Source organism: Salvelinus namaycush, chromosome 17 (genome assembly GCF_016432855.1).
Source record: "Salvelinus namaycush isolate Seneca chromosome 17, SaNama_1.0, whole genome shotgun sequence".
Lineage (NCBI taxonomy): Eukaryota > Metazoa > Chordata > Actinopteri > Salmoniformes > Salmonidae > Salvelinus > Salvelinus namaycush.
This window is the reverse complement of record NC_052323.1, coordinates 22,643,481-22,671,434: the sequence shown is the minus strand read 5'-3', so window position 1 is coordinate 22,671,434 and position 27,954 is coordinate 22,643,481. Positions and strand designations below refer to the sequence as shown.

Sequence of the window (27,954 nt, the reverse complement as noted above, 5' to 3'; positions counted from 1 at the left end):
TGTGTGTGTGTGTGTGTGTGTGTGTGTGTGTGTGTGTGTGTGTGTGTGTGTGTGTGTGTGTGTGAATGAATCAATGTCTGTGGACAAACTGAATTAGCCATATGGTCTGCAATGGCATCAGTCACTAATGGAGTGGATTACATCCAGAGTCTCTTAACTTATCCCCATATTGGTCTGGCTCTGGCCCTACCCTCCTCCTCCCTCCCGAATTATAACCCCTGACCCTTCCATCTCCATGTGTGAGTGCTGTTGAGGCACAATGTCACAACACATAGATAGGGAGGGACCTCAGCTCTCTGTCGTCTCCTATATTGCCTCCTTCTTTCTCTCCATTCAACACCCAACTTTACATCCTATGGGGTGTTGTTGGACCATGTGTAAGTCATGTCTTGTGAAGGAGAGTACCCTGTTCCTGTCCATGTCTTGTGAAGGAGAGTACCCTGTTCCTGTACATGTCTTGTGAAGGAGAGTACCCTGTTCCTGTCCATGTCTTGTGAAGGAGAGTACCCTGTTCCTGTACATGTCTTGTGAAGGAGAGTACCCTGTTCCTGTCCATGTCTTGTGAAGGAGAGTACCCTGTTCCTGTACATGTCTTGTGAAGGAGAGTACCCTGTTCCTGTCCATGTCTTGTGAAGGAGAGTACCCTGTTCCTGTACATGTCTTGTGAAGGAGAGTACCTTGTTCCTGTCCATGTCTTGTGAAGGAGAGTACCCTGTTCCTGTCCATGTCTTGTGAAGGAGAGTACCCTGTTCCTGTACATGTCTTGTGAAGGAGAGTACCCTGTTCCTGTCCATGTCTTGTGAAGGAGAGTACCCTGTTCCTGTACATGTCTTGTGAAGGAGAGTACCCTGTTCCTGTACATGTCTTGTGAAGGAGAGTACCTTGTTCCTGTCCATGTCTTGTGAAGGAGAGTACCCTGTTCCTGTCCATGTCTTGTGAAGGAGAGTACCCTGTTCCTGTACATGTCTTGTGAAGGAGAGTACCCTGTTCCTGTACATGTCTTGTGAAGGAGAGTACCCTGTTCCTGTACATGTCTTGTGAAGGAGAGTACCCTGTTCCTGTACATGTCTTTGTGTTTCTGAGCAGGGACCTCTGCAGGCCACTTCTTCACTATCTACCATGGTCGTTGTAAAGGCGGACAGGAGGGAGCTGCAGCTCCTTCTCCTCAATCAACTCCAGAGCTGTCTCCAACTGCTGGATCAGCACCCGCTTCTTAAACCTGGGAGGAGAGGAAAGAGAGAGAGAGAGAAAGAGAGAGAAAGAAATAGGGGGGGAAAGGGATGGAAAGAAATAAGTACAGAGGAAAAATGGAAGGAAACAGAGGCCATGAGGTTTGCAACTGCATTGCAGTGGAGGTGTTATACGACCGGATGCAACGACTGCTTTGACGAAGCAGAATAATGACTGCAATGTACTTATGGCCCACAATTTATGTCTGCAGTGTACAGTGTACTGACAGCACTAAACCTGGGGAGGAATCGCAGATAGAGCTCTAAATGGGTAACAGCAGTGAAGTAAGTAGTTTCAAATAACTTTCAAATAATTTTGAGCATACTTTCAAATTAAGAATTACTATGCTTTCTAATTAAGAATTACTATATGGTAAATTAAGAATTACTATGCTGTCAAATTAAGAATTACTATGCTTTTAAATTAAGAATTACTATGCTTTTAAATTAAGAACAGTGTCCTTAATTTTTTATTTCCAAATATCACACAGACCGATGTAACCACCCTTGCTGAAAATTAATATAATGAATGAATGATGAAAGCAAGATTGCAGCAATATTCTCCTACAGAGTGGAGCTTAGTTACACTGTGTTGTTTTCATTGTTCTCAGTCTGTACTGTGGGTAGTCTGGTGTAGACAGACAGACGGTGGGTCAGTCTGTACTGTGGGTAGTCTGGTGTAGACAGACAGACGGTGGGTCAGTCTGTACTGTGGGTAGTCTGGTGTAGACAGACAGACGGTGGGTCAGTCTGTACTGTGGGTAGTCTGGTGTAGACAGACGGTGGGTCAGTCTGTACTGTGGGTAGTCTGGTGTAGACAGACAGACGGTGGGTCAGTCTGTACTGTGGGTAGTCTGGTGTAGACAGACAGACGGTGGGTCAGTCTGTACTGTGGGTAGTCTGGTGTAGACAGACAGACGGTGGGTCAGTCTGTACTGTGGGTAGTCTGGTGTAAACAGAAAGACGGTGTGTCAGTCTGTACTGTGGGTAGTCTGGTGTAGACAGACAGACGGTGGGTCAGTCTGTACTGTGGGTAGTCTGGTGTAGACAGACAGACGGTGGGTCAGTCTGTACTGTGGGTAGTCTGGTGTAGACAGACAGATGGTGGGTCAGTCTGTACTGTGGGTAGTCTGGTGTAAACAGAAAGACGGTGTGTCAGTCTGTACTGTGGGTAGTCTGGTGTAAACAGACAGACGGTGTGTCAGTCTGTACTGTGGGTAGTGTGTTGTGGACAGACAGACGGTGTGTCAGTCTGTACTGTGGGTAGTCTGGTGTGGACAGACAGATGGTGGGTCAGTCTGTACTGTGGGTAGTCTGGTATGAACAGACAGACAGACAGACAGACAGACAGACAGACAGACAGACAGTGGGTCTCACCTGGCAGCCTCCTTGATCGTGTGATGGATGAAGTACCTCTGGACCGTCACAGACCCCTTCACCTCCTCCAGCAGCCTGAATATGGTCTCATAGTCTGGGAACAAGGACAGGCACAGTCAGGGGTCAGTGGAGGTGGTCCAGCAGATGGAAGATAAGGGACTTCTCTACACTATGGGACACGGGACACGACTCAGTACTCTTCTAAGTAGTATGTGTATCACGACTCAGCACTCTTCTAAGTAGTATGTGTATCACGACTCAGTACTCTTCTAAGTAGTATGTGTATCACGACTCAGTACTCTTCTAAGTAGTATGTGTATCACGACTCAGCACTCTTCTAAGTAGTATGTGTATCACGACTCAGTACTATTCTAAGTAGTATGTGTATCACGACTCAGTACTCTTCTAAGTAGTATGTGTATCACGACTCAGTACTCTTCTAAGTAGTATGTGTATCACGACTCAGCACTCTTCTAAGTAGTATGTGTATCACGACTCAGTACTATTCTAAGTATTATGTGTATCACGACTCAGTACTCTTCTAAGTAGTATGTGTATCACGACTCAGTACTCTTCTAAGTAGTATGTGTATCACGACTCAGTACTCTTCTAAGTAGTATGTGTATCACGACTCAGCACTCTTCTAAGTAGTATGTGTATCACGACTCAGTACTCTTCTAAGTAGTATGTGTATCACGACTCAGCACTCTTCTAAGTGGTATGTGTATCACGATTCAGTACTCTTCTAAGTAGTATGTGTATCACGACTCAGCACTCTTCTAAGTAGTATGTGTATCACGACTCAGTACTCTTCTAAGTAGTATGTGTATCACGACTCAGCACTCTTCTAAGTAGTATGTGTATCACGATTCAGTACTCTTCTAAGTAGTATGTGTATCACGACTCAGCACTCTTCTAAGTAGCATGTGTATCACGACTCAGCACTCTTCTAAGTAGTATGTGTATCACGACTCAGCACTCTTCTAAGTAGTATGTGTATCACGACTCAGCACTCTTCTAAGTAGTATGTGTATCACGACTCAGTACTCTTCTAAGTAGTATGTGTATCACGTCTCAGCACTCTTCTAAGTAGTATGTGTATCACGACTCAGTACTCTTCTAAGTAGTATGTGTATCACGACTCAGCACTCTTCTAAGTAGTATGTGTATCACGACTCAGTACTCTTCTAAGTAGTATGTGTATCACTACTCAGTACTCTTCTAAGTAGTATGTGTATCACTACTCACTGCGGCCAGGTTTGCGGACCTCCTTGATGACCCGTGTGCGCAGCTCAGCATTGCTGCCATCTAGTGGGGCTATGGTGACCGCCTCAGGCTCAGCTTGGTCTGCTCCATTTTCATCTCCCTCCAGCTCTCCCTCCTGGTCCCCCTCACAGCTTTGCTGCTGTCTCTCTGAGGGGGGCCGCTCATCCAGGCCACCCTCCCCTAACCTGTCCTCCTCCACGCCACTGTCCTCCCCACTGTCCCCCGCACACATCCCAGGCCTCTCACTCTCTCTCTCCTCCAGGATGAGTGCATTTGTGCCCCCTCCCACACCGTCCACCACCATTCCAGGCCAGCCGTCCCCTGATTCAGGCCCCACACCCCCCTCCCCGTTACTCTCTGTGCCCAGCACGCTGTTCCCCACTGCTCCTGTGGGGGGCAGAAGAGCACATTTCATGACATTATCAAGATGATGAATACCCTCAACAGGGAAACTGTTTTAAATGAAGATCCATTTTATATTGAAGTTAAAGTTTTATGTCTGCATGTCATTTTCTGACCACTAACTAACACTTTCAGTAGACTGAGATCTGCCATTTCCATACTGTATGTGTCCAGTTCTATTACACTCATATAGCAATCAATACAAACTGAAATCCATGAGCTTATAACATATCATTAAAAACATTATTTAAACAAAAACAAATGTTTAAGTGTCAGTCAGGATGGAAGGGAATTTCTCTGGGAGTTGATGCAGTTCAGATGGTATCGAGAGAAGAGGAAGTGTTGATGGTCTCGGAGGGATCCAGTCAGTCGGCATCAGAGAGACAGTCAGGTCCGAAGCCTCAGCAACTCACCCCTACCTTTGTGCAGTGGGATGGGCTTGATGATGCCATCCTGGCCCTGGGCCCCGTTCCCATTGGACCCCTTCCCCACTACATGGTTGGTGATGATTGGTGGAGTCTGGGGCCGACGCAATAAAGGGGACATACTCCGCCTTCTCTTCAGAGCAGCCCCCGAGTTGGGGTCCCCCGTAATGCCTCTCTTCTTGCTTTGGGGACCCGTTACAAACTCATCTGCCTCATCAATCATCATCCCCTGGGATCAAGAACAAACAAACCAAGTGGTTGTAGAATGATGATGTCACACTATTATCACTGCTGTTTTTGCTGATCTCTGCTGTGTGTGTGTGTGTATGTTTGTACCTTCTTGTCCTGTTTGAATGGGTTGCCGAAGGTGTGCAGGCGTTTGGGTTGGTCAGGGTCGATCTCTCTCAGAGGAGACGGCATCATCTTTAGATACTCCTGATAGTTGCCCATCTGAACCATGGGTATACTGTGAAGGTAGTCTAACAACCAGCACATACTCAATGTCAAAACAAATTCATTTAATTTCAATCAGCATAAAAGCCCACTGTTGTATTCATTCATTTACCATATAAATACATTCTTAGGGTGGCTAGTATTAACAGTTCATGTGACATTTTTCCACTTCTTACATAATCTTTTCATACTGTAGTCAATAGACTGACAAGAATAATCTAACTGATGATTCATTCTTTAGATTCTAAACCGTTGGGGGAGGGGGGGGAGGGGCACTAAGCTGACATATGGAATTTTACTATGGATCATTTAGCTGTTTGATTTTGAATTTTAGGACCTCTTTAGGTATAAATAATAATATAAAACAATGTTTTGATAAAATATAGATGTTGGCCTTTACTACTATAGCCCATAGAAACACATTGAATAACACATTCATTCATTTCAAAATGACAGTCACAAAATAAATCATAAGAAGCAAGGTTTTGAACTGTCTGTCCTAAATCTAAGGAGATATATATATTTTTTTACACATATTTAACCCCTTTTTTTGGGTAGGAACAAAACTACCGTCATACTTCCATTTTTTTTATTTTTTTTTAAATCTACCGGTTAATTTCAGACAAGTCCCATGACACTTGTGGGGGTCGTAGAGCAAAAACAGAGAACACCATCATGTTCATGAGAATCTCCCCTTTCCACAATGGGGTTTGTAGCCCAAATGGTTCGGACGCTACCAAACAGAAGGTGGCACATCGTCGGTACCGACGACTCTCCTGACACTTGGTGGGGGCCGTAGAGTAAAAGTTTGTAGGTCAAACCATTCGGACGCTTCAGACGTTTACATGAAAAGACTGATTTTCAGGATGTCTCATGGTCTGACAAACACCGCTCTAGCTCTGTCACCTTTCACCTCAGATGCAGAAGTGCGACACTGGCGGGCAGATGCGGTGGATTGAGAAGCATCCAATGCAAAAAAACTGATATCTCTAGCTTAAACTGACGGATTTTGATGGGGATTTTTTTGTTATGTAACTTAGATTGACGCACCAGTGCATCAACCAACTCTAGGGGGTTAAGCAGCTTTCAAGCCTGCCTACCTTCATCTTGTCCTCTGATAAGTTTCTGAGTAGTCCTCAGAAGGTTGGAGCGCATCCGTGTCAGCTGATCCAGAAGGTTCCGTCTTGGGATGTCATAGGCGTTCCGATACGCCTGAGGCTTTAGATCCTGAGGAGATCGGAAGTAATGAGATACAGAAACCCTGTCTGCCACGTCAATCTAGGAACATCGTCTGCGTCCCAAATGGAACCCTATTCACTGGGCTCTGGTCAAAAGTTGTGCACTATATACAGTGGGGAGAACAAGTATTTGATACACTGCCGATTTTGCAGGTTTTCCTACTTACAAAGCATGTAGAGGTCTGTAATTTTTATCATAGGTACACTTCAACTGTGAGAGACGGAATCTAAAACAAAAATCCAGAAAATCACATTGTATGATTTTTAAGTAATTAATTAGCATTTTATTGCATGACATAAGTATTTGATCACCTACCAACCAGTAAGAATTCCGGCTCTCACAGACCTGTTAGTTTTCCTTTAAGAAGCCCTCCTGTTCTCCACTCATTACCTGTATTAACTGCACCTGTTTGAACTCGTTACCTGTATAAAAGACACCTGTACACACACTCAATCAAACAGACTCCAACCTCTCCACAATGGCCAAGACCAGAGAGCTGTGTAAGGACATCAGGGATAAAATTGTAGACCTGCACAAGGCTGGGATGGGCTACAGGACAATAGGCAAGCAGCTTGGTGAGAAGGCAACAACTGTTGGCGCAATTATTAGAAAATGGAAGAAGTTCAAGATGACGGTCAATCACCCTCGGTCTGGGGCTCCATGCAAGATCTCACCTCGTGGTGCATCAATGATCATGAGGAAGGTGTGAGGGATCAGCCCAAAACTACACGGCAGGACCTGGTCAATGACCTGAAGAGAGCTGGGACCACAGTCTCAAAGAAAACCATTAGTAACACACTACGCCGTCATGGATTAAAATCCTGCAGCGCACGCAAGGTCCCCCTGCTCAAGCCAGCACATGTCCAGGCCCGTCTGAAGTTTGCCAATGACCATCTGGATGATCCAGAGGAGGAATGGGAGAAGGTCATGTGGTCTAATGAGACAAAAATAGAGCTTTTTGGTCTAAACTCCACTCGCCGTGTTTGGAGGAAGGATGAGTACAACCCCAAGAACACCATCCCAACCGTGAAGCATGGAGGTGGAAACATCATTCTTTGGGGATGCTTTTCTGCAAAGGGGACAGCACGACTGCACCGTATTGAGGGGAGGATGGTTGGGGACATGTATCGCGAGATCTTGGCCAACAACCTCCTTCCCTCAGTAAGAGCATTGAAGATGGGTCGTGGCTGGGTCTTCCAGCATGACAACGACCCGAAACACACAGCCAGGGCAACTAAGGAGTGGCTCCGTAAGAAGCATCTCAAGGTCCTGGAGTGGCCTAGCCAGTCTCCAGACCTGAACCCAATAGAAAATCTTTGGAGTGAGCTGAAAGTCCGTATTGCCCCGTGACAGCCCCGAAACCTGAAGGATCTGGAGAAGGTCTGTATGGAGGAGTGGACCAAAAGTGTGTGCAAACCTGGTCAAGAACTACAGGAAACGTATGATCTCTGTAATTGCAAACAAAGGTTTCTGTACCAAATATTAAGTTCTGCTTTTCTGATGTATCAAATACTTATGTCATGCAATAAAATGCAAATGAATTACTTAAAAATCATACAATGTGATTTTCTGGATTTTTGTTTTAGATTCCGTCTCTCACAGTTGAAGTGTACCTATGATAAAAATTACAGACCTCTACATGCTTTGTAAGTAGGAAAACCTGCAAAATCGGCAGTGTATCAAATACTTGTTCTCCCCACTGTATGGCATAGGGTGCCATTTGGGATACAGTTATCCTCTCAGGCATCTCAGAGTTTCACCCTGCCGGTTCTGTACCTTGTTGAGCAGTGCAATCTGAAAGCCGGCAAACTCCTTGAAGTTGATGTCTGCAAGGCGGAGGGACATCTCCCCGGTGATACCCTGCAGGAGCTGCTTGAAGTCTTTGCGGTGGGCCAGGGACAGGGTGTTGGAGTGGTTCTTCACCTTTATCCCAGTCTCTTGGGGAGCCTTCTTCCCTACAGACACGATCAGGCGATCCGACTCCATCTTTGCCTGCAGACAGAGAAAGAGACAAAGACAGGTTCTTTATTCACTAATTCACACCAGCTGGGTGTGCTCCTAAAGTGTATTCAGACCTACATAAGTGACCCTTGTTAAACACGTATCACGTTGTACAAACTTTGAAAGCTATAGATATATACTAAGTCTAGGTGTGCATCCCAAATGGGACCCTATTCCCTATATAGTGTACTACTTTGGGCCCTGGACAAAGTAGTGCACTACATAGAGAATAGGGTGCCATTTAGGATGCTACCCAGGTGAAGGGAAGCCCCACCTGCTGGCTAAGCTTCTTTAGGTAGGAGATGACACTGTAGCTGAGGCCACAGTCCATGTTGTCGGAGATGAGGTTGGGCGCTCCCATCATTCTCAGTGCCTTCTTCAATGGCTGTATGGAAACACAGAGAGCCCATAGAGAAAGTGCATCACCATCAAACAAACATGAAATACATATAGCACATATGGATACAAATATATATTTACATATATGACATTGACCAAGAACAGTACATTACCAAGAGAAAGTAAGGAGGCATGGTCTTCAGGTAGATCTCAAAGGCCTGCCGCCACTTTAGGTTTGGCTTCAGTTTGTGCACTTTAAACAGGTCATCTGTGAAGACAGCAGGGTTGGGGGTTGGGAAGAGGAAAAAGACCTGAGACAAGCATAATCATCCAAGAACACCCAGAGATTGGCAATCAGAAAGTATCTTGTTACAAAATACCCTAAAGACCAATGTATCAAAATAATCTACACAAAACTGGGTATTTTTTATTTATTTAATTGAAATACATACATTTGCACGTAAAACAACCTGTGACCTTCGGTTTACACGCTATGAACAGTACCAATATCCCACTTCATATATTGTTAGTCTTCAGAGCTTTGTGGCCCCTATTACTCAACATACACTGCATTGGTGTCAGAAATGAGATTCCATGCCTTACCATGAGTATCATTTAATCAGAAGTGCAGATGGAGGCATAAAGGGGTTTGACATAAAGTTGAGGTACAGGAATCACTTCCCAAATGACAGAGAGTGTAGTGATAGTATGGCAATAACAAAAAACAAGAGTTCACTTCCACCTTTGGGACCATATTCACGGCACTATCCTCGCTCCTCCTCCACCAATACCTCTCAGGGCAACACGATAGTGACCTAACATTTCTTAAACCAATGCAGCAAATTTGGGGTGATATGGGGCATCAAAATTCTGAAGCATTATAATATATTTTGAAAATACAAAATACCATTCTCTGAAGTATGTTCTTACAAATACATGGTGATTTTGATCAGGTACTCAGGCCTTCCAAATACATGGGGATTTTGGTCAGGTACTCAGGCGTTCCAAATACATTGGGATTTTGGTCAGGTACTCAGGCCTTCCAAATACATGGTGATTTTAGTCAGGTACTCAGGCCTTCCAAATACATGGGGATTTTAGTCAGGTTCTCAGGCGTTCCAAATACATGGGGATTTTAGTCAGGTACTCAGGCCTTCCAAATACATGGTGATTTTAGTCAGGTTCTCAGGCCTTCCAAATACATTGATGATTTTAGTCAGGTTCTCAGGCCTTCCAAATACATGGGGATTTTAGTCAGGTACTCAGGCCTTCCAAATACATGGGGATTTTAGTCAGGTACTCAGGCCTTCCAAATACATGGTGATTTTAGTCAGGTTCTCAGGCCTTCCAAATACATTGATGATTTTAGTCAGGTTCTCAGGCCTTCCAAATACATGGGGATTTTAGTCAGGTACTCAGGCCTTCCAAATACATGGTGATTTTAGTCAGGTTCTCAGGCCTTCCAAATACATGGTGATTTTAGTCAGGTTCTCAGGCCTTCCAAATACATGGGGATTTTATTCAGGTTCTCAGGCCTTCCAAATACATGGGGATTTTATTTAGGTACTCAGGCCTTCTAAATACATGGTGATTTTAGTCAGGTACTCAGACCTTCCAAATACATGGTGATTTTAGTCAGGTACTCAGGCCTTCCAAATACATGGGGATTTTAGTCAGGTTCTCAGGCCTTCCAAATACATGGTGATTTTAGTCAGGTTCTCAGGTGTTCCAAATACATGGGGATTTTAGTCAGGTACTCAGGCCTTCCAAATACATGGTGATTTTAGTCAGGTTCTCAGGCCTTCCAAATACATTGATGATTTTAGTCAGGTTCTCAGGCCTTCCAAATACATGGGGATTTTAGTCAGGTTCTCAGGCCTTCCAAATACATTGATGATTTTAGTCAGGTTCTCAGGCCTTCCAAATACATGGGGATTTTAGTCAGGTACTCAGGCCTTCCAAATACATGGTGATTTTAGTCAGGTTCTCAGGCCTTCCAAATACATGGGGATTTTAGTCAGGTTCTCAGGTGTTCCAAATACATGGGGATTTTAGTCAGGTACTCAGGCCTTCCAAATACATGGTGATTTTAGTCAGGTTCTCAGGCCTTCCAAATACATTGATGATTTTAGTCAGGTTCTCAGGCCTTCCAAATACATGGGGATTTTAGTCAGGTTCTCAGGCCTTCCAAATACATTGATGATTTTAGTCAGGTTCTCAGGCCTTCCAAATACATGGGGATTTTAGTCAGGTACTCAGGCCTTCCAAATACATGGTGATTTTAGTCAGGTTCTCAGGCCTTCCAAACACAAATGACAAAATACTCAAAAGTAATTTAAATACCTATTTCAAATACATATAACAGAAACACCCCACAAATGTCGCTAATGTATGGCTGTATACTGTTACAGCTTCAGCATAGAAGACATCCACAATCTCACTTACCAAGGAGTGGCAAAACAACAGGGTAGTTGTAGGGCATGACGAAGAGGTTGACACAGTTGAGAGCCGTGCTGGCCTTCAGGTAGCCAAAGGGCTGGCCCAGGTCACTGTGCTTTCCACTACTGTTCACAAAGACCTGCAGGGAATGAGACAGAGAGAGAGAGAATGGGGGGGGGACAGCGAGAGGGGAGAAACAGGAAGAAAGAGAGACAGAGACAGGGGGGGGGGGGGGCAGTGAGGAGGGTAGAGAATGAGAGAGAGAAAGACATAGAGAGACAGAGAGAGAGGGGAGCGAGAGACAGAGAGAGACAGAGAGAGAAAGAGAGAGCATGAGAGAGAGGGGGGGAGCGAGAGACAGAGAGAGACAGAGAGAGAAAGAGAGCGTGAGAGAGAGAGAGAGAGAGAGAGAGAGAGAGAGAGAGAGAGAGAGAGAGAGAGAGAGAGAGAGAGAAAGAAAGAAAGAAAGGGGGAGCGAGAGACAGAGAGAAACAGAGAAAGAAAAAGAGAGGGGTAGAGAGAGAGAGAAAGTGAGAGAGGGCTCAGCACAAACAACATCCCACAGCATAACTAGAAATACAAACACCATAACTCCTTGAGGTTGTGTGTGGGAGCATTTCTCCTACCTGCCAGCACATGTGTGGAGACTTCCTCTCCAGGATGTACTGGGTGAGTGGCGAGGGCTCCAGTTCGTACTTGTCAAAGGGTAGCTTGTCAATCACCATGGGCTCACAGTCCACACAGGTGAAACGCACCATGGGGTGAGCAGAGCGAGGAGGCTAGTGGTGGGCAAAGGGAGAGAATGACAGAGAACATTTAGAGCATTTCATACAATGCTGTCCTTGTTGAGGAGAAATAAACATCCTGAAACTATACCAATGCCATGCCGACACCACAGGAACTACTGTGTGTGTGTGTGTGTGTGTGTGTGTGGGGGGGGGGGGGTTGAAAAAGAGAGTAGAGACAGAACATTAAACAGTAGGATGGAGCTGGCAGACTCTAGTCAGTCAGCATCCACCCTGACCCTCTGTCCTTGGCACTGCCCCAGTAACACTACAGATAGTCAATATACAGAGAGAAAGAAAAACACAGAGAGAGTCCTAAGCAAACTTCACCCCCAGTTCTTGGCAATAAAGACACAGTGAGGAGCAATCATTCACAGGATGCCAAGGGCCAGGACAACTACAGGTCTCAAAGGCCAGGACTACAGGTACCGGGGGACCAGGACAATATCAGGTCTCAGAGGCCAGGACTACAGGTCCCAGAGGGCCATGACTACAGGTCCCAGAGGGCAGGACAACTACAGGTACCAGAGGGCCAGGACAACTAAAGGTCCCAGAGGGCAGGACAACTACAGGTCCCAGAGGGCAGGACAACTACAGGTCCCAGAGGGCCTTGACAACTATAGGTCCCAGAGGGCCAGGACAACTATAGGTCCCAGAGGCCAGGACAACTAAAGGTCCCAGAGGCCAGGACAACTAAAGGTCCCAGAGGCCAGGACAACTATAGGTCCCAGAGGGCCAGGAAAACTACAGGTCCCAGAGGGCCTGGACAACTACAGGTCCCAGAGGGCCTTGACAACTATAGGTCCCAGAGGGCCAGGACAACTATAGGTCCCAGAGGGCCAGGACAACTATAGGTCCCAGAGGCCAGGACAACTAAAGGTCCCAGAGGCCAGGACAACTAAAGGTCCCAGAGGCCAGGTCAACTATAGGTCCCAGAGGGCCAGGAAAACTACAGGTCCCAGAGGGCCTGGACAACTATAGGTCCCAGAGGCCAGGACAACTATAGGTCCCAGAGGGCCTGGACAACTATAGGTCCCAGAGGGCCAGGACAACTATAGGTCCCAGAGGGCCAGGACAACTATAGGTCCCAGAGGGCCAGGACAACTACAGGTCCCAGGGGGCAAGAGTGCAGAGCCACATTTAACACTAAGTACTGGATTTAAGAGGAGCATAATGCTTAACTCTCATCCTCTTTCACTTGACCCATTAACTGACTGCTTAATAATCACACAAACAATATCTTAGTATTTCAAAATGGAGGGACTAATGAGCTTGCGTTAGTGTTACTGCATCAGTAACTGTGGGGTTAATGGCATCCTCTCACCAGAGCGGGGGAGTTCTGGTCCGGCCAGAAGGACTCAGGGATGGGCCAGTGGCCTACAGGCACCCCTGTCTTGGGGTTGGGTCGCACGTAGATGAGCTTGTGGCAGCTGTGCCAGGGCTGTGGGCTGAAGGACAACACGGGCCGGCTCGGGTCAACCATACCATCTGTAGAAGCAAACAACATGAGGTGTCCATTTCTCAACCGAACACAAACAGAAGAACAGCCAGAAGCAGCTGTTTGGAACACATCAGTCAAGCGGTGTCAGAGAGAGTCACCTTGAGACCATCAGAGGACACTTCATCATTGACACGCATAGTCATACACAAGAAGTTAGAGCGCATTCCTGTTAGGACATACCTTCGCCTACCAGAGGCGGATCTGGCCCTGTCTTTTCAAAGTTAATGACGACACCACTCAGAACCTTCTGGACCAGAGAGTCCAGACACTGGTTCAGCATCCTCTGAGTCCGTACACAGTATGACCGACCTGGAGAAAGAAAGAGTGGGAGGGATGAAGGACAAAGACAGAGAGATGGAGAAGACCTGTTATTAAGGGCTATAATGATACCAGTATTGCAATATCTTTTCCATGACAAAAATTAAAACAAGAAGCAGTTATTTTGTCCTTTAAAAACCGTCTGTATGTAAATTATTGTGTGACTCTAGATGACAACATAACGATGTTTGTTTCCAACATTAGGGCTGTTTTCCTAAAGAGGTTAAAGCCACTTCGTGTTTTCTTTCCTTGCCATGATACTAAGGAGTATGGTGATACTGGTATCGTCCCGGCATTAGTGTTATTCTGCATGTACACTCTCAGTCAAAAGTTTGGACACCTAGTCATTCAAGGGTTTTTCTTTATTTTTTACTATTTTCTACATTGTAGAATAATCGTGAAGACATCAAAACTATGAAATAACACATATGGAATCATGTAGTAACCAAAAAAGTGTTTAACAAATCAAAGTATATTTTAGATTTTAGACTCTTCAAAGTAGACACCCTTTGCCTTGATGACAGCTTTGCACACTCTTGGCATTCTCTCAACCAGCTTCACCTGGAATACTTTTCCAACAGTCTTGAAGGAGTTCCCACATATGCTGAGCACTTGTTGGCTGCTTTTCCTTCACTCTGCGGTCCAACTCATCCCAAACCATCTCAATTGGGTTGAGGTCGGGCGATTGCGGAGGCCAGGTCATCTGATGCAGCACTCCATCACTCTCCTTCTTGGTCAAATACCCCTTACACAGCCTGGAGGTGTGTTGGGTCATTGTCCTGTTGAAAAACAAATGATAGGCCCACTAAGCCCAAACCAGCTGGGATGGTGTATCGCTGCAGAATGCTGTGGTAGCCATGCTGGTTAAGTGTGCCTTGAATTCTAAATAAGTCACAGACAGTGTCATCAGCAAAGCACCCCCACGCCATCACACCTCCTCCTCCATGCTTCACAGTGGGAACCACACATGCGGAGATCATCCGTTCACCTACTCTTGAGTCTCACAAAGACATCGGAACCAAAAATCTCAAATTTGGACGCATCAGACCAAAGGACAGATATCCACCGGTCTAATGTCCATTGCTCGTGTTTCTTAGCCCAAGCAAATCTCTTCTTATTATTGGTGTCCTTAAGTAGTGGTTTCTTTGCAGCAATTCGACCATGAAGGCCTGATTCACGGAGTCTCCTCTGAATAGTTGATGTTGAGATGTGTCTCTTTCTTCAACTCTGTGAAACATTTATTTGGGCTGCAATTTCTGAGGCTGGTAACTCTAATGAACTTATCCTCTGCAGCAGAGGTAACTCTGGGTCTTCCTTTCCTGTGGCGGTCCTCATAAGAGGCAGTTTCATCATAGCACTTGATGGTTTTTGCGACTGCACTTGAAGAAACTTTCAAAGTTCTTTACATTTTCCGGATTGACTAACCTTCATGTCTTAAAGTAATGATGGACTGTTGTTTCTCTTTGCTTATTTGAGCTGTTCTTGCCATAATATGGACTTGGTCTTTTACCAAATAGGGCTATATTCTGTATACCAACCCTACCTTGTCACAACACAACTGACTGGCTCAAACGCATGAAGAATTAAATAAATTCCACAAATACATTTTTAACAAGGCACACCTGTTAATTGAAATACATTCCAGGTGACTACCTCATGAAGCTGGTTGAGAGAATGCCAAGGGTGTGCAAAGCTGTCATCAAGGCAAAGGGTGGCTACTTTGAAGAATCTCAAATATAAAATATATTTTGATTTTAACACTTTTTGGTTACTACATGATTCCATGTGTGTTATTTCATAGTTCTGATGTCTTCACTATTATTCTACAATGTAGAAAATAGTAAAAAATAAAGAAAAACCCTGGAATGAGTAGGTGTGTCCAAACTTTTGACTGGTACTCTATATCTTCCAGAAAGTATTGACAATACATAGATAGTTGCAGATTTAATTTCCAGTCTCTGGAAACATTGCAAATGTTAAATGATACATAGCCTGGACCCTGAAGAAGGTACTCTGTGCCCAAATGTTGGTTGACCCATTAAATTGTTGAGAGCATATATAGACTGTGACCTTGTGTCTGTGTTTTTATACATTACACATTTTGACATCACAACAGACACAGTCCCACCCCAGAGCCAGTTAGAATGAGTAGAATGGGCATCTCCATTGAAGTCAATGATGCCATAATGGGTGAACTGGCAGACATTTGTCAGTGTACCCATAGGACTAGGGCAGGAAGTAAAAGCAGGACGTTAACTATTTCTATGGGGGGCATCCTACCTCCAGTGACCTCACACATCTGGGTGATGGCAGACTCGTCGTTGGGGACGCTGCCCAGCTGCTCGCTGTCGGGCGTGGCTGCCCCAGGGAGACGCAGCACCAGGGCGAAGAGACGCTGGTCCCACCGGAATGGCTCCTTGGTCAGCTCACTGCCTGGCAGTGGAGAGGTCAGGGGCAGGTGGAGCTGGAGACAGGGAGAGAGGAGCACAAAGGAGGGAGAGGGGCATGTTAGAGGTGGCAGCAATTAGCCTAGCAGTTATGAGCATTGGGCCAGTAACAGAAAGGTTGCTGGTTCAAATCCCTGAGCCGACTACAGTAGGCAACAACAAAAAATGACAATGTGCCCTTGAGCAAGGCACTTAACCCTAATTGCTCCTGTAAGTCGCTCTGGATAAGAGCGTCTGCTAAATTACTAAAATGTCAAATGTAGAGGTGGGGAAGATGTGAAAATTGGATTAGCATTTAATTTGTCTTGTTACTGGACTTGTTACTGGACTTGTTAATTTGTCTTGTAATTGGGCCCAGGTGAGTTGGTTTCTTCTTATATAGTGTAATAACGATTTAGACAATGTGAGTCATCTGAATAACATGCAGCTCATGAAGAATCATATGTCCTGGAATTCTCTGCCTGCTTCAAATGTGGGCTCTCTTTAACAGCCTCACTTACTAGCCAGGACCATAGTAGAACTCTACTGGCTGGAGAGTGAAACTGTTCCTTCTTCATTAGACCTAGCCAGGACCACAGTAGAACTCTACTGGCTGGAGAGTGAAACTGTTCCTTCTTCATTAGACCTAGCCAGGACCACAGTAGAACTCTACTGGCTGGAGAGTGAAACTGTTCCTTCTTCATTAGACCTAGCCAGGACCACAGTAGAACTCTACTGGCTGGAGAGTGAAACTGTTCCTTCTTCATTAGACCTAGCCAGGACCACAGTAGAACTCTACTGGCTGGAGAGTGAAACTGTTCCTTCTTCATTAGACCTAGCCAGGACCACAGTCCACTGCTTTTAAACCTGGGGCCATATGTATCAAGCTTCTCAGAGTAGAAGTGCTAACTTAGGATCAGTTTTTCCTTAATAAGATTACATGGACAGGGGGACCTGATCCTAGATCAGCACGTTTACTTTGAGACGCTTTATGAGCACGGCCTCTGACTTATATTTAACCAGTCAGAGGAACGGCCAGTGTCCTCGCTCACCTCATCCGGCACCCCAGAGGTGTGAGTCAGCTTGTTCCCATCCGTGATGGTGATGATCACCGACGGCTCCAGAAAGAACGGGTTACGGCCCTGAGGGTAGACAGGGAAGTTCATGGGTTAAAAAAACGGTTTGCTGTTGGTCAGGCTGAGAGATGATTGTCGTTGTGGTACTCTGTGAGGACAGAGGGGAGGACAGCTCATACTAATGGCTGGAATGGAGCCAATGGAATGGCATCAAACACATGAAAACTATGCGTTTGATGTATTTGATACCATTCCACGAATTCCGCTCCAGCCATTACCACAAACCCGTCCTCCCCAATTAAGGTGCCATCAACCTCCTGTGATATACAATACAACTTTATTGTCCAGATGTTGCAGAGAACCACAAAATATTGTGTTGTGTTCTCAGCCCCCCACCACCAGACACCAAACAGACAGTTGAGACGAGTACAGGGTTGTGGGGTTAAGGGCCTTGCTCAAAGGCCCAACATTAGGGGAATGTCTTGAGGGTGTGAACCCAGAGTAGCCCTCAAGTTGCCAGATTAATTCCGCCCTTTTTCTAGCGCCCGGCCCGGGAATCGAACCGGACACCTTTCGGCTACAGGTCCAACTCCTTAGCTGCTGAGCTTCCTACCGCCAGCATTCTCTTATTTACACACAAACACACACACTAACAGGGAGTTTTTATTTTATTTTTTTATTATTTATTTATTTATTTATTTAACCTTTATTTAATTAGGCAAGTCAGTTAAGAACAAATTCTTATTTACAATGACAGCCTACCGGGGAACAGTAGGTTAACTGCCTTGTTCAGGGGCAGAATGACAGATTTTTACCTTGTCAGCTCGGGGATTCGATCCAGCAACCTTTCGGGTACTGGCCCAGCGCTCTAACCACTATGCTACCTGCCGAGAAACACTAAGAAGATTTACATACTCCTGCTCACCGCTAGCCTAGCCCGAATGGTCTAATGCTGCTCATATTGGCTGATATACACAAATACAGACACAAACGGAATATTCCTCAAATCTATATGCACTGTATTGCATGCTATTGTACAAAATGCTTGTGCATAATAATATGTTTAAAAAAGTTAACTATTGCCTGATATTCCATAGGATTTGTTGGGGGGAAAACATGCTATTTCTATGACCTGGGTGATGTACTTTATACTAAAGTATGTTATATTTAAAGGTGTAGAGGGGTGAGTGTCATGAATACCTGTCCATAGTTGTCGATGCCAGAGACAAGGCGGTTTAGGTTGAGTAGGTCAAAGGCCGCGCGGAGAGCGTGACCCAGAGTGGTCAGTCCAGACGCCTGCAGGTTCTTCAGTTCACTCATAAACGTGGCATGGTTCTCCTTCCAGCCCGCCTGAAATACACACAGGGATAGTGTGTCACACACACACACACCATATGAAGGGAATGCAATACATTGCATACTCAGGCAGACAGAGGGAGTCTTGCGTCATCACAATACACTGCATGATCCACCCACATAAACACCAGTCATGAAAGTGGACACAACACACACACGCTCACTCTTACACACACATACACAGACAGTATTACATTACATTGACCCCAGAGCACAGAGGCATGTTTGCACGTACAAACACACTGACTCATATTAAACATATTAGTGCTGGGTTAAAGACAACTACACACTGACTCAAATTAAACATATTAGTGCTAGGTTAAAGACATACAGTAACAGCTCCATACTCATATAGGCTAAAGAAAATATGTATTATCACAACAGATGAAAGATATTGATCATACATTAGGCTCTATATTAAAGGGTTAGTTCACCCAAATGGCAAAATACTAATTGGTTTCTTTACCCTGGAAGCAGTCTAGGGACAAGGTATGACAGCAATACATGCTTTGGTTTAGTTTCGCTGGCACGGTTTCCACATGCTCACGTTTAAGCATTTGTGGCACAAATCCCATTCAAGTCATGGGACCAAAATTAGCATTTTTCACGGATCATGTTAAAATCATTTATAAGTGACTTTGCTGAGCTTCACAATCAATTTTAGATACTTTTAGCTAATTTGGATATGATGCGCAAAAAATGCTAATATCTGTCCCTTGACGTGAATGGGATTTGTGCCAAAAATGCTAAAACGTTAGCATGTGGAAACAGTGCCAGGGAAACTAAACCAAAGCATAGATTGCTGTCATACCTTGTCCATAGAATACTTACACAGTAAGGAAACCAGTGTGTAATTTTGTAATTTAGGTAAACTATCCCTTTAAATAATATGTTTATGATACTATGAAGCTACGAGATTACATCTTCCTTAGGTTATGCCTTTAGAGTGCTTGGTTTGAAAATGGTAGGTCTATTTGTAATGTAGAAAATATCTCATAAAACACAAAGTAATGGCCACTATTGGCTCTTGCTGAAGCACTTCCTGAAGCTGCTCATCCCATGAGACCAGGGCTTTCCTATGAGACCAGAGCTTTCCTATGAGACCAGGGCTTTCCCACGAGACCAGGGCTTTCCCATGAGACCAGGGCTTTCCCGCGAGACCAGGGCTTTCCCACGAGACCGGGGCTTTCCCACGAGACCGGGGCTTTCCCACGAGACCGGGGCTTTCCCGTAAGAGAGCAGCCTAGTAGGGGAGTGTGAGTGAGTGGCTGCTTTCGCTCTTTCCTCCACTGAGGTCAAGTACCTTACTGTTACAGCATTATGCTTAATCTACGGATGACCTGCAGGCTTACCAGCCCCACCGTAAGCGGTACCATGCGTCCTATAGAGAGAGAGGAGAAGGAGGAAGAGAGAAATAGAGGGTGGGAGTTTGGAGGTGACATGGACACTGAGCAGGAAATACAACAGGACAGAGTTGGCTTAACTTTTAAGTGTTTGTAGTCCTTGGATACAAGGCATGGGTTATTATATCTAACCTCTAGAATGTGTTTACTCCAATGTACTTATGAAGTAGTGAAAAATAGCATAAAACAATGCTAAAGCAATTGTATATGTGAAGTAGCATGTTGCATTCCTTCACTGTAGAAGAAATGCAATTGGCCCAGCGTCCTCCGGGTTTGGCCGCTGTAGGCCGTCATTGTAAATAAGAATTTGTTCTTAACAGACTTGCCTAGTTAAATAAAGGTTAAACAAAAATAAATAAATAAAGAAGGCTGTAGAACTGAAGACAAAGCCCTACTGGCAGGCTGTAGAACTGAAGACAAAACCCTACTGGCAGGCTGTAAAACTGAAGACAAAGCTCTACTGGCAGGCTGTAGAACTGAAGACAAAACCCTACTGGCAGGCTGTAGAACTGAAGACAAAGCCCTACTGGCAGGCTGTAAAACTGAAGACAAAGCCCTACTGGCAGGCTGTAGAACTGAAGACAAAGCCCTACTGGCAGGCTGTAGAACTGAAGACAAAGCCCTACTGGCAGGCTGTAGAACTGAAGACAAAGCCCTACTGGCAGGCTGTAGAACTGAAGACAAAGCCCTACTGGCAGGCTGTAGAACTGAAGACAAAGCCCTACTGGCAGGCTGTAGAACTCTTAACTCACACTCAATAATTCAAACGAAAGAGTAATTCAATTTTACCCGCCCAACCTTCTTCCCCCCCCCCCTCCAAATCAACAATTCATTAAAGGCTGTATAAGTGTGCAACCAGAGTCCCTTGTTTTAAGACAACCTTGTCTGATGGGTGGGGTGGGAAAGGGAGGGAAAACAGGTGGAGGGAGACATGAAAAAGAGTGAAAGAGGGTCAAGGATGTATGCATTAGAAAAAAATGTGCTCCACTATGCTGATGTTGTGACGTTTGGGGAAGGGTTAGGATATTGAGACTGGATTGTCAACATTATATTGTGGTAGGTGATTTATTTGTGGGCTGTGCTTCATGCCATGTGGTGAAACAGGAATACAACATGACACAAGCCATAGAGCTAGCCTACATCCTGAATGTAGCACTGACATCATCGTCTTCAAATGTCTCTCGGCAACCCAGACACCGAGTTAGAGTGCCAAGAAAAAGACAACATCAAATTCACAATGAAAAAAGTGATTACGTCATCATGAATGATTTATTATCAAACATTTTTATATGTACTTGTGTCTGTATATAGCTAAGCCCCCCCACCCCCAATTTAACAGTGGTAGTCTATGAGCCAGGGTATAGCAGCTGAATATAGCTAGGTCCCCCCACCCCCGATAGAACAGTGGCAGTCTATGAGCCAGGATACAGCAGCTGGGGCCTAGGCTAAGTCATGCTGGGTTCCTGCACACACTGACTGCAGGACAAGAGACCGCTTTCCATAAACAGACAGATAACAACTTGTTCCACGCAAAAGCCCCACTTATGAGAAAGCAGACTCCTATAAATAAAAAACATTAAGTTCCCATTATCTTTTAGTTAAGGAGCAGAACCAAAATGTGCCAGGTTGAAGGCACGTGATGCATCATGTCATTGTGCATTTCTGACTCAGAAGGGTGGTGATGAACTAACTGGTCATGAGAGCAGGAGATGAGAGCACCGTGAGCATGGTAGAAATCAGAACTATCACTGCAGTGAAAGCTAGGCTGCTTAACAAGCCCAAAGAGCTGTGATCATATGGAAGGCAAAGGGAAGGGGTCACAGACTCACAGCCAGTGAAGCGGAGTAGGTTTCAGACACGAGTACAGACCCCGCTACAGGCCCCGCTACAGGCCCCGCTACAGATCCCGCTACAGGCCCCGCTACAGACCCCGCTACAGACCCCGCTACAGACCTCGCTATAGGACCCGCTACAGACCCCGCTACAGACCTCACTACAGGCCCCGCTACAGACTCCGCTACAGTCCCCGCTACAGGCCCCAATACAGACCCCGCTACAGGCCCCGCTACAGAACACGCTACAGACCTCGCTATAGGACCCGCTACAGGCCCCGCTACAGAACACGCTACAGACCTCGCTATAGGACCCGCTACAGACCTCGCTACAGGCCCCGCTACAGACCTCGCTATAGGACCCGCTACAGACCCCGCTACAGAACCCGCTACAGAACCCGCTACAGACCTCGCTACAGGCCCCGCTATAGGACCCGCTACAGACCCCGCTACAGGCCCCGCTACAGACCCCGCTACAGGCCCCGCTACAGACCTCGCTATAGGACCCGCTACAGGCCCCGCTACAGACCCCGCTACAGACCTCGCTACAGACCCCGCTACAGTCCCCGCTACAGTCCCCGCTACAGGCCCCGCTATAGGACCCGCTACAGACCCCGCTACAGGCCCCGCTACAGACCCCGCTACAGGCCCCGCTACAGACCTCGCTATAGGACCCGCTACAGGCCCCGCTACAGACCCCGCTACAGACCTCGCTACAGACCCCGCTACAGTCCCCGCTACAGGCCCCGCTACAGACCCCGCTACAGGCCCAGCTACAGGCCCCGCTACAGACCCCAGTGGGAGTCAAGTCCTTAGTAGACAGGGTCAAGGAATGACTGTTAGGATGTGTGGCCCTAAACCAGAATCCCATAAGAAGAGGGCAGAAGTATACCTTATATGCACATTATATTACTGAATGACAACCCTGGATGTACCGGTCAGACATGTGAATGACAGCCCTGGATGTACCGGTTAGGCATGTGAATGACAGCCCTGGATATACTGGTTAGGCATGTGAATGACAGCCCTGGATGTACCGGTCAGGCATGTGAATGACAGCCCTGGATGTACCGGTCAGGCATGTGAATGACAGCCCTGGATGTACTGGTCAGGCATGTGAATGACAGCCCTGGATGTACCGGTCAAACATGTGAATGACAGCCCTGGATGTACCGGTCAAACATGTGAATGACAGCCCTGGATGTACTGGTTAGGCATGTGAATGACACCCTGGATGTACAGGTCAGACATGTGAATGATAGCCCTGGATGTACTGGTCAGACATGTGAATGATAGCCCTGGATGTACTGGTCAGACATGTGAATGACAGCCCTGGATGTACAGGTCAGACATGTGAATGACAGCCCTGGATGTACCGGTCAGACATGTGAATGACAGCCCTGGATGTACCGGTCAGACATGTGTAAACACAAGCCTGAATGATTATAACACAATGTTAAACATTTGGAGTCATTCCACAAAAAGACTGCCTTTTGCATCCCTTTGTTATTTTAAGTATAAATTGTGCAACAATATTTCATTTTAAAAGCCTGTTATATTAAATGAAGTGCCCTGTAATATAGACCACATGGATTATTCAATTAATCAGATTTTTTTATATGGATAACGACTTGCTAAAATGCCAAAATTCAGCATATTGACATGTCCCCCCATGCACCTTCTGTGACTTCCAGGAAAATTGTAACCCACTTAACCCCAACATTTCCAAAAGTTTTCACTATCATTATAAAGCCCTAGTTATCTTGCTTTGACAAAGTCTTTCCTGAACATTATTATCTATTTCATGTAATTAGTGATTCATTTGCGTCTGTGCTATTACATGAAGTGAACTCTCGTTTTAATGTGGTGAAACTATACCTTTTACTAAATGTTTTTTCAAAAGAAACATTGAACATCTAATAGTCAAATCATAGTGTAAAAGCAGGTACTTTTTTTGGCCATTTTGTGATGGAAAACTGAGTGGGTTGAGCATAACACATCAACCCTGTTACCCATAGATAGACAGGCTAGAAATGTTTTAAAAATGAACTCAATTGCCACTCCTTGTTGAACACAACAAGACTCCATTCCTCCTGTAACAAGGGGATTTATAGCTGATTTAAGATGAAATTGTCAACCCTTTTACGGTCAACCCTGTCACGTTTTTTTATGAAGTTGAACATGTGCTCTTTATGACAGAACGTGGATGAACTGCTTCAGCATGCATAGCGTACACACAGTACACATCTTCTGCCTAATAACATGTCATTCTAGAGAGGAAAGGAGTGTGAAAGAGAAAAACAAAATCCAAGTGAGAAAAAAAATGTCAGCGCTGGGGCAGGAGGAGGAAGAGGAAGAGAAGAATGACCTCCCCCTCGACGGTCCAGGAACGGGACAACAAGTGAAGTCAGAGTGAGGAGGAAAAGACAGCATTGTCTTTATCCAGCAGCATCTCCATGGAACTCCTCTCTTATTGGCGGCTGAATAGCTTATGAATAATAAAACAGGGCTAAACAACCACACTGCTCAGTAGAGGTGCAGAAGTTCAGTAGTCAGATTCCATCTCTCACCAGGCAAGGTAGGCAAGACATTACAGGCTGGGTTATTGTTGGGCAAACTCTGTTCATCTGGTTGTCAAAACCTAACACAGGGAGGAGCTTTCTCTCCAAAGTGCCTAGAACAAACAAGGGACATTTCAGTAGCCATGCAGTTAGCTAGTTATTTCCCAGAACGCTTAGCACTTCTGCTTTTGAATAGTTTCATCAAAAGTCCCTTGATAATAATCCATTAATTCGCAACAAATCAGGAAAAATGCCCTCAAGGAAAATTCTGAAGACAAGTAAGGTTTATAGGCCTATCTGGTAATTTAATACAGAAACAGAAACTGAACAAGCTCTGACACCAAGGAATGTGAAATGGAATAGCTAATGAACCACCACCTATCCTTGGATGGAGAGGAAGAAGACCTGGAGAAGGAGGAGGGGATATGTGTATGCATTGGAGGGGGGGGGGGGGTGTAGAAAAGCCCTGGGAGGATGTCTGGCCACCTGCCAGAGAGACAAAGCTAATGAAGTGCCAGGGAATAAGCCACTCTACAGTACTGTCACTGTCAAACCACACAACTACAGCAGCATACACTGATGCAGGCACACCTTCCGCACCTCGGCAACGTTGCACATGAAAGAAGCAACAATGCAGTTTCATACACTTGGCCTTTACACATTCATTATAACATAGGCTACATGCAATGCACTTCAGCACTACTCATTTGACTACTATACAACATATGTGCCCATCCCCCAACAAGAGTGCATGAATAGACATGTGACAGGGAATTCATACAGGATTAATACATGGTTATCTTAAGATGAATGCACTAACTGTAAGTCACTCTGGATAAGAGTGTCTGCTAAAAGACTAAAATGTAAAAATGCTGTCAGATACTTGACAGCAAGTTAGCCCCAACTGCTTATTCATGTTCCTAAGTCTGGTGTAATGTTACACTGACATCCCGATGATAAAGCTAGCTGCTGCAGTGACTGCAGGATTCATATGGGTTCATTCGAACAGTCACATCTAATTGTTTTGTAAACTGAGATAACTTTGTCATTGAAATATTATTTCCATGTTTGAGAGCTTTGGTGTTAGCTGCCTCTCACATACTCTAAAATGGAGAACATATTTCACTCCATCTTTTCCTGCTTTGGGGCAGAGTTGAATGGGATATCAAAACAAAGCAAATTGTATTTGTCACATGCCTTATAAACAACATGTGTAAACTAACAGTGAAATGCTCATTTACGGGCCCTTCCCAAATTGCAGAGAGGAAACAATTAAGAAATAATAGAAAAGGTAAAACATGTAATAATAAAAGTAATAATAAATACACAATGAGTAACGATAACTTGGTTATATACACGGGGTACCAGCGCCAAGTCAATGTGCAGGGGTACGAGGTAATTGAGGTAGATATGTACATATAGGTAGGGATATAGTAACAAGGCAACAAGATAGATAACAAACAGTAGTAACAGCAGCATATGTGATGAGTCAAAAAGAGTTAGAGCAAAAAGAGTCAATGCAGATAGTCTGGGTAGCTATTGGTCAACTATTTTTACAAACTATTTAGCAGTCTTATGGGGGTAGAAGCTGTTCAGGGTCCTGTTGGTTACCAGACTTGGTGCACCGGTACTGCTTGCATGGTGGTGGCAGAAAGAACAGTCGATAACTACCCATAAGGCAGAAGTCTTATGCGCTTATGTGCCTATGCCACATTATTACATGAAATTTGATTTGATAAAATTCGATTTGGTAAACATTACATCCTGCTGCCTCTGCTTGTTGCTTAATTATTGGCATGGGTTAGGATGTTTTATTCCATTTGAGAAGGCCCTGTTTATAGCAAGAAAAGGGACCCTGTTTATACTACGAGTGCAAGGCCGAGGGTGGGGGCATTGGGAAATGGTCATCTCTATCCTGATCCTTGAGACCTCCCTATCCTAACCTTTAACCTTCACATTAACCATTTTAATGATGATGGTGTGTATACAGACTGGGGGAGGTTATGATGTTGACACTTTATAAGGGCATTTGATCATTATGAAATTATGATAGTGTAAACTACAGAATGGGCACCTTACGGTAAAAACTCAGATTTAGATGAAAATATTGAGTGTCGTGTGAAATTATCATGTTCTATGATAAAGGGGGTTTTATCAAATCAAATAAGTTTGAGTCGCCCAGTCCACATTGGCCAATGCGAGTGCATAGAGTTCAGCCACAGAACGAATGCAACAGGAGGACTCGTGAAGAGGTGCAGGACAGTTGACCAATCCAGGATGAGTTAGCCCACATAAATAGAGACGTCACGAAAGATAATATATCTCTCCGCCTCCATCTCAGCGCCCGAGAGTTCTCCCAACACAAAAGCAAAATGTCCGCCATGTTCAGAGGCAGCGCTGCACCGGTCTGCGGGTATTTTTTACAAAAATTTGCCGTTTTCGCCACCGGGAGGCCGCCCAATTCGCAGCTACAAACCAGAGGGACAGTAAAGTCTCACTGTCAGCAAAATATCCGCGCCTTAATCACATATAAAACAATTGAACAGTATTTATTTACCTTAACTCCGTATGGTGGATCATCGAATGTAACTAGCATGTACCTGTCGCCTCTACTAGCCGGGTCTCGGGCACGCAGCTGTTAAAGAAAACGAAACAATACATGTTAATTTCGACTGAATATGTCAAAGGGACCCTCAACACTATCAAGGCAAATAGTAAGCTGAAAAAAATTGGGGTAAAATTATTCTTTACCTTCATAAAGATCTCAACCGCGCCTTTAGCAATGTCCAGATACGTCGTACCCAAATAAGTGCGCTGATTCATAGAAGCGGACGTGTCTATCAGGAAAAGTAAAATAGGCATCTTAAATGTATAGATATATAGCTATATGCTTTCTAAAATAACTATTATCGTCATATGACCTATCTTGCGGCCGGGGCATGCATATATGTGTGTATATTTTTTTGTAATAATCAGACCCCCCCAAAAGAGGGTCGTACAGCCACCCCTTGCCGCTGCCTGACTCTATCTGTCTTTCCTAAGCACTGCTGGGTTAGCGCTGTTAGAGAAGTTATCTTCCGAACAGAGTGAAACGCCTTCCTTTCACCGCTGCGATCGTATTGGTTGAGCCTGACCACAGTGGCCACTCCCTGTCGTGCATAAATATGTAATAATAAGGTCGAGATGATTTCTCGCTTCTGTTCTGCTAAACAGAGGATCATTCAGAGAGGGGATCCATGTACTTTTGCAAGAAGATACATTAATACAAATATTGATGATATGGCCATTCTATTCTGCATAGTATAACGTTGTAATGACTTCACATACATACAACATATACTCAAAAAGCAATATGACCTCATAATTTGCGAGTATGAATTAGTGGTATGGGATAGTTGAACATAAAGGACGACGACCCCCCATCCCTCGTTCCCGTTTTACTGTCTTGGTGGGGGAGGGTGCGAGAGAGTCGCATCACCGTACGATTTTGATAATAATCGTGCCTTCCCTCACCTTCCCCTCCATG

General features: G+C 45.0%; 1 protein-coding gene across 1 annotated transcript; it reads right to left on the bottom strand.

The window, feature by feature from the left end:
- On the bottom strand, positions 1–27,459 carry ints6l (integrator complex subunit 6 like). Its single transcript, XM_039012452.1, has 18 exons — positions 27,180–27,459; positions 26,986–27,063; positions 18,477–18,626; positions 17,253–17,342; positions 16,055–16,238; positions 13,637–13,765; positions 13,280–13,443; positions 11,797–11,949; positions 11,177–11,309; positions 8,905–8,999; positions 8,667–8,777; positions 8,168–8,383; positions 6,253–6,379; positions 5,036–5,178; positions 4,694–4,928; positions 3,855–4,259; positions 2,607–2,700; positions 1–1,219 (listed from the first exon to the last, which is right to left on the bottom strand). The coding sequence occupies exons 1-18, from the start codon at positions 27,288–27,290 to the stop codon at positions 1,111–1,113; spliced, it is 2,727 nt and encodes a 908-aa protein (XP_038868380.1). The 5' UTR covers positions 27,291–27,459; the 3' UTR covers positions 1–1,110.
- Positions 27,460–27,954: the final 495 nt, after the last annotated feature.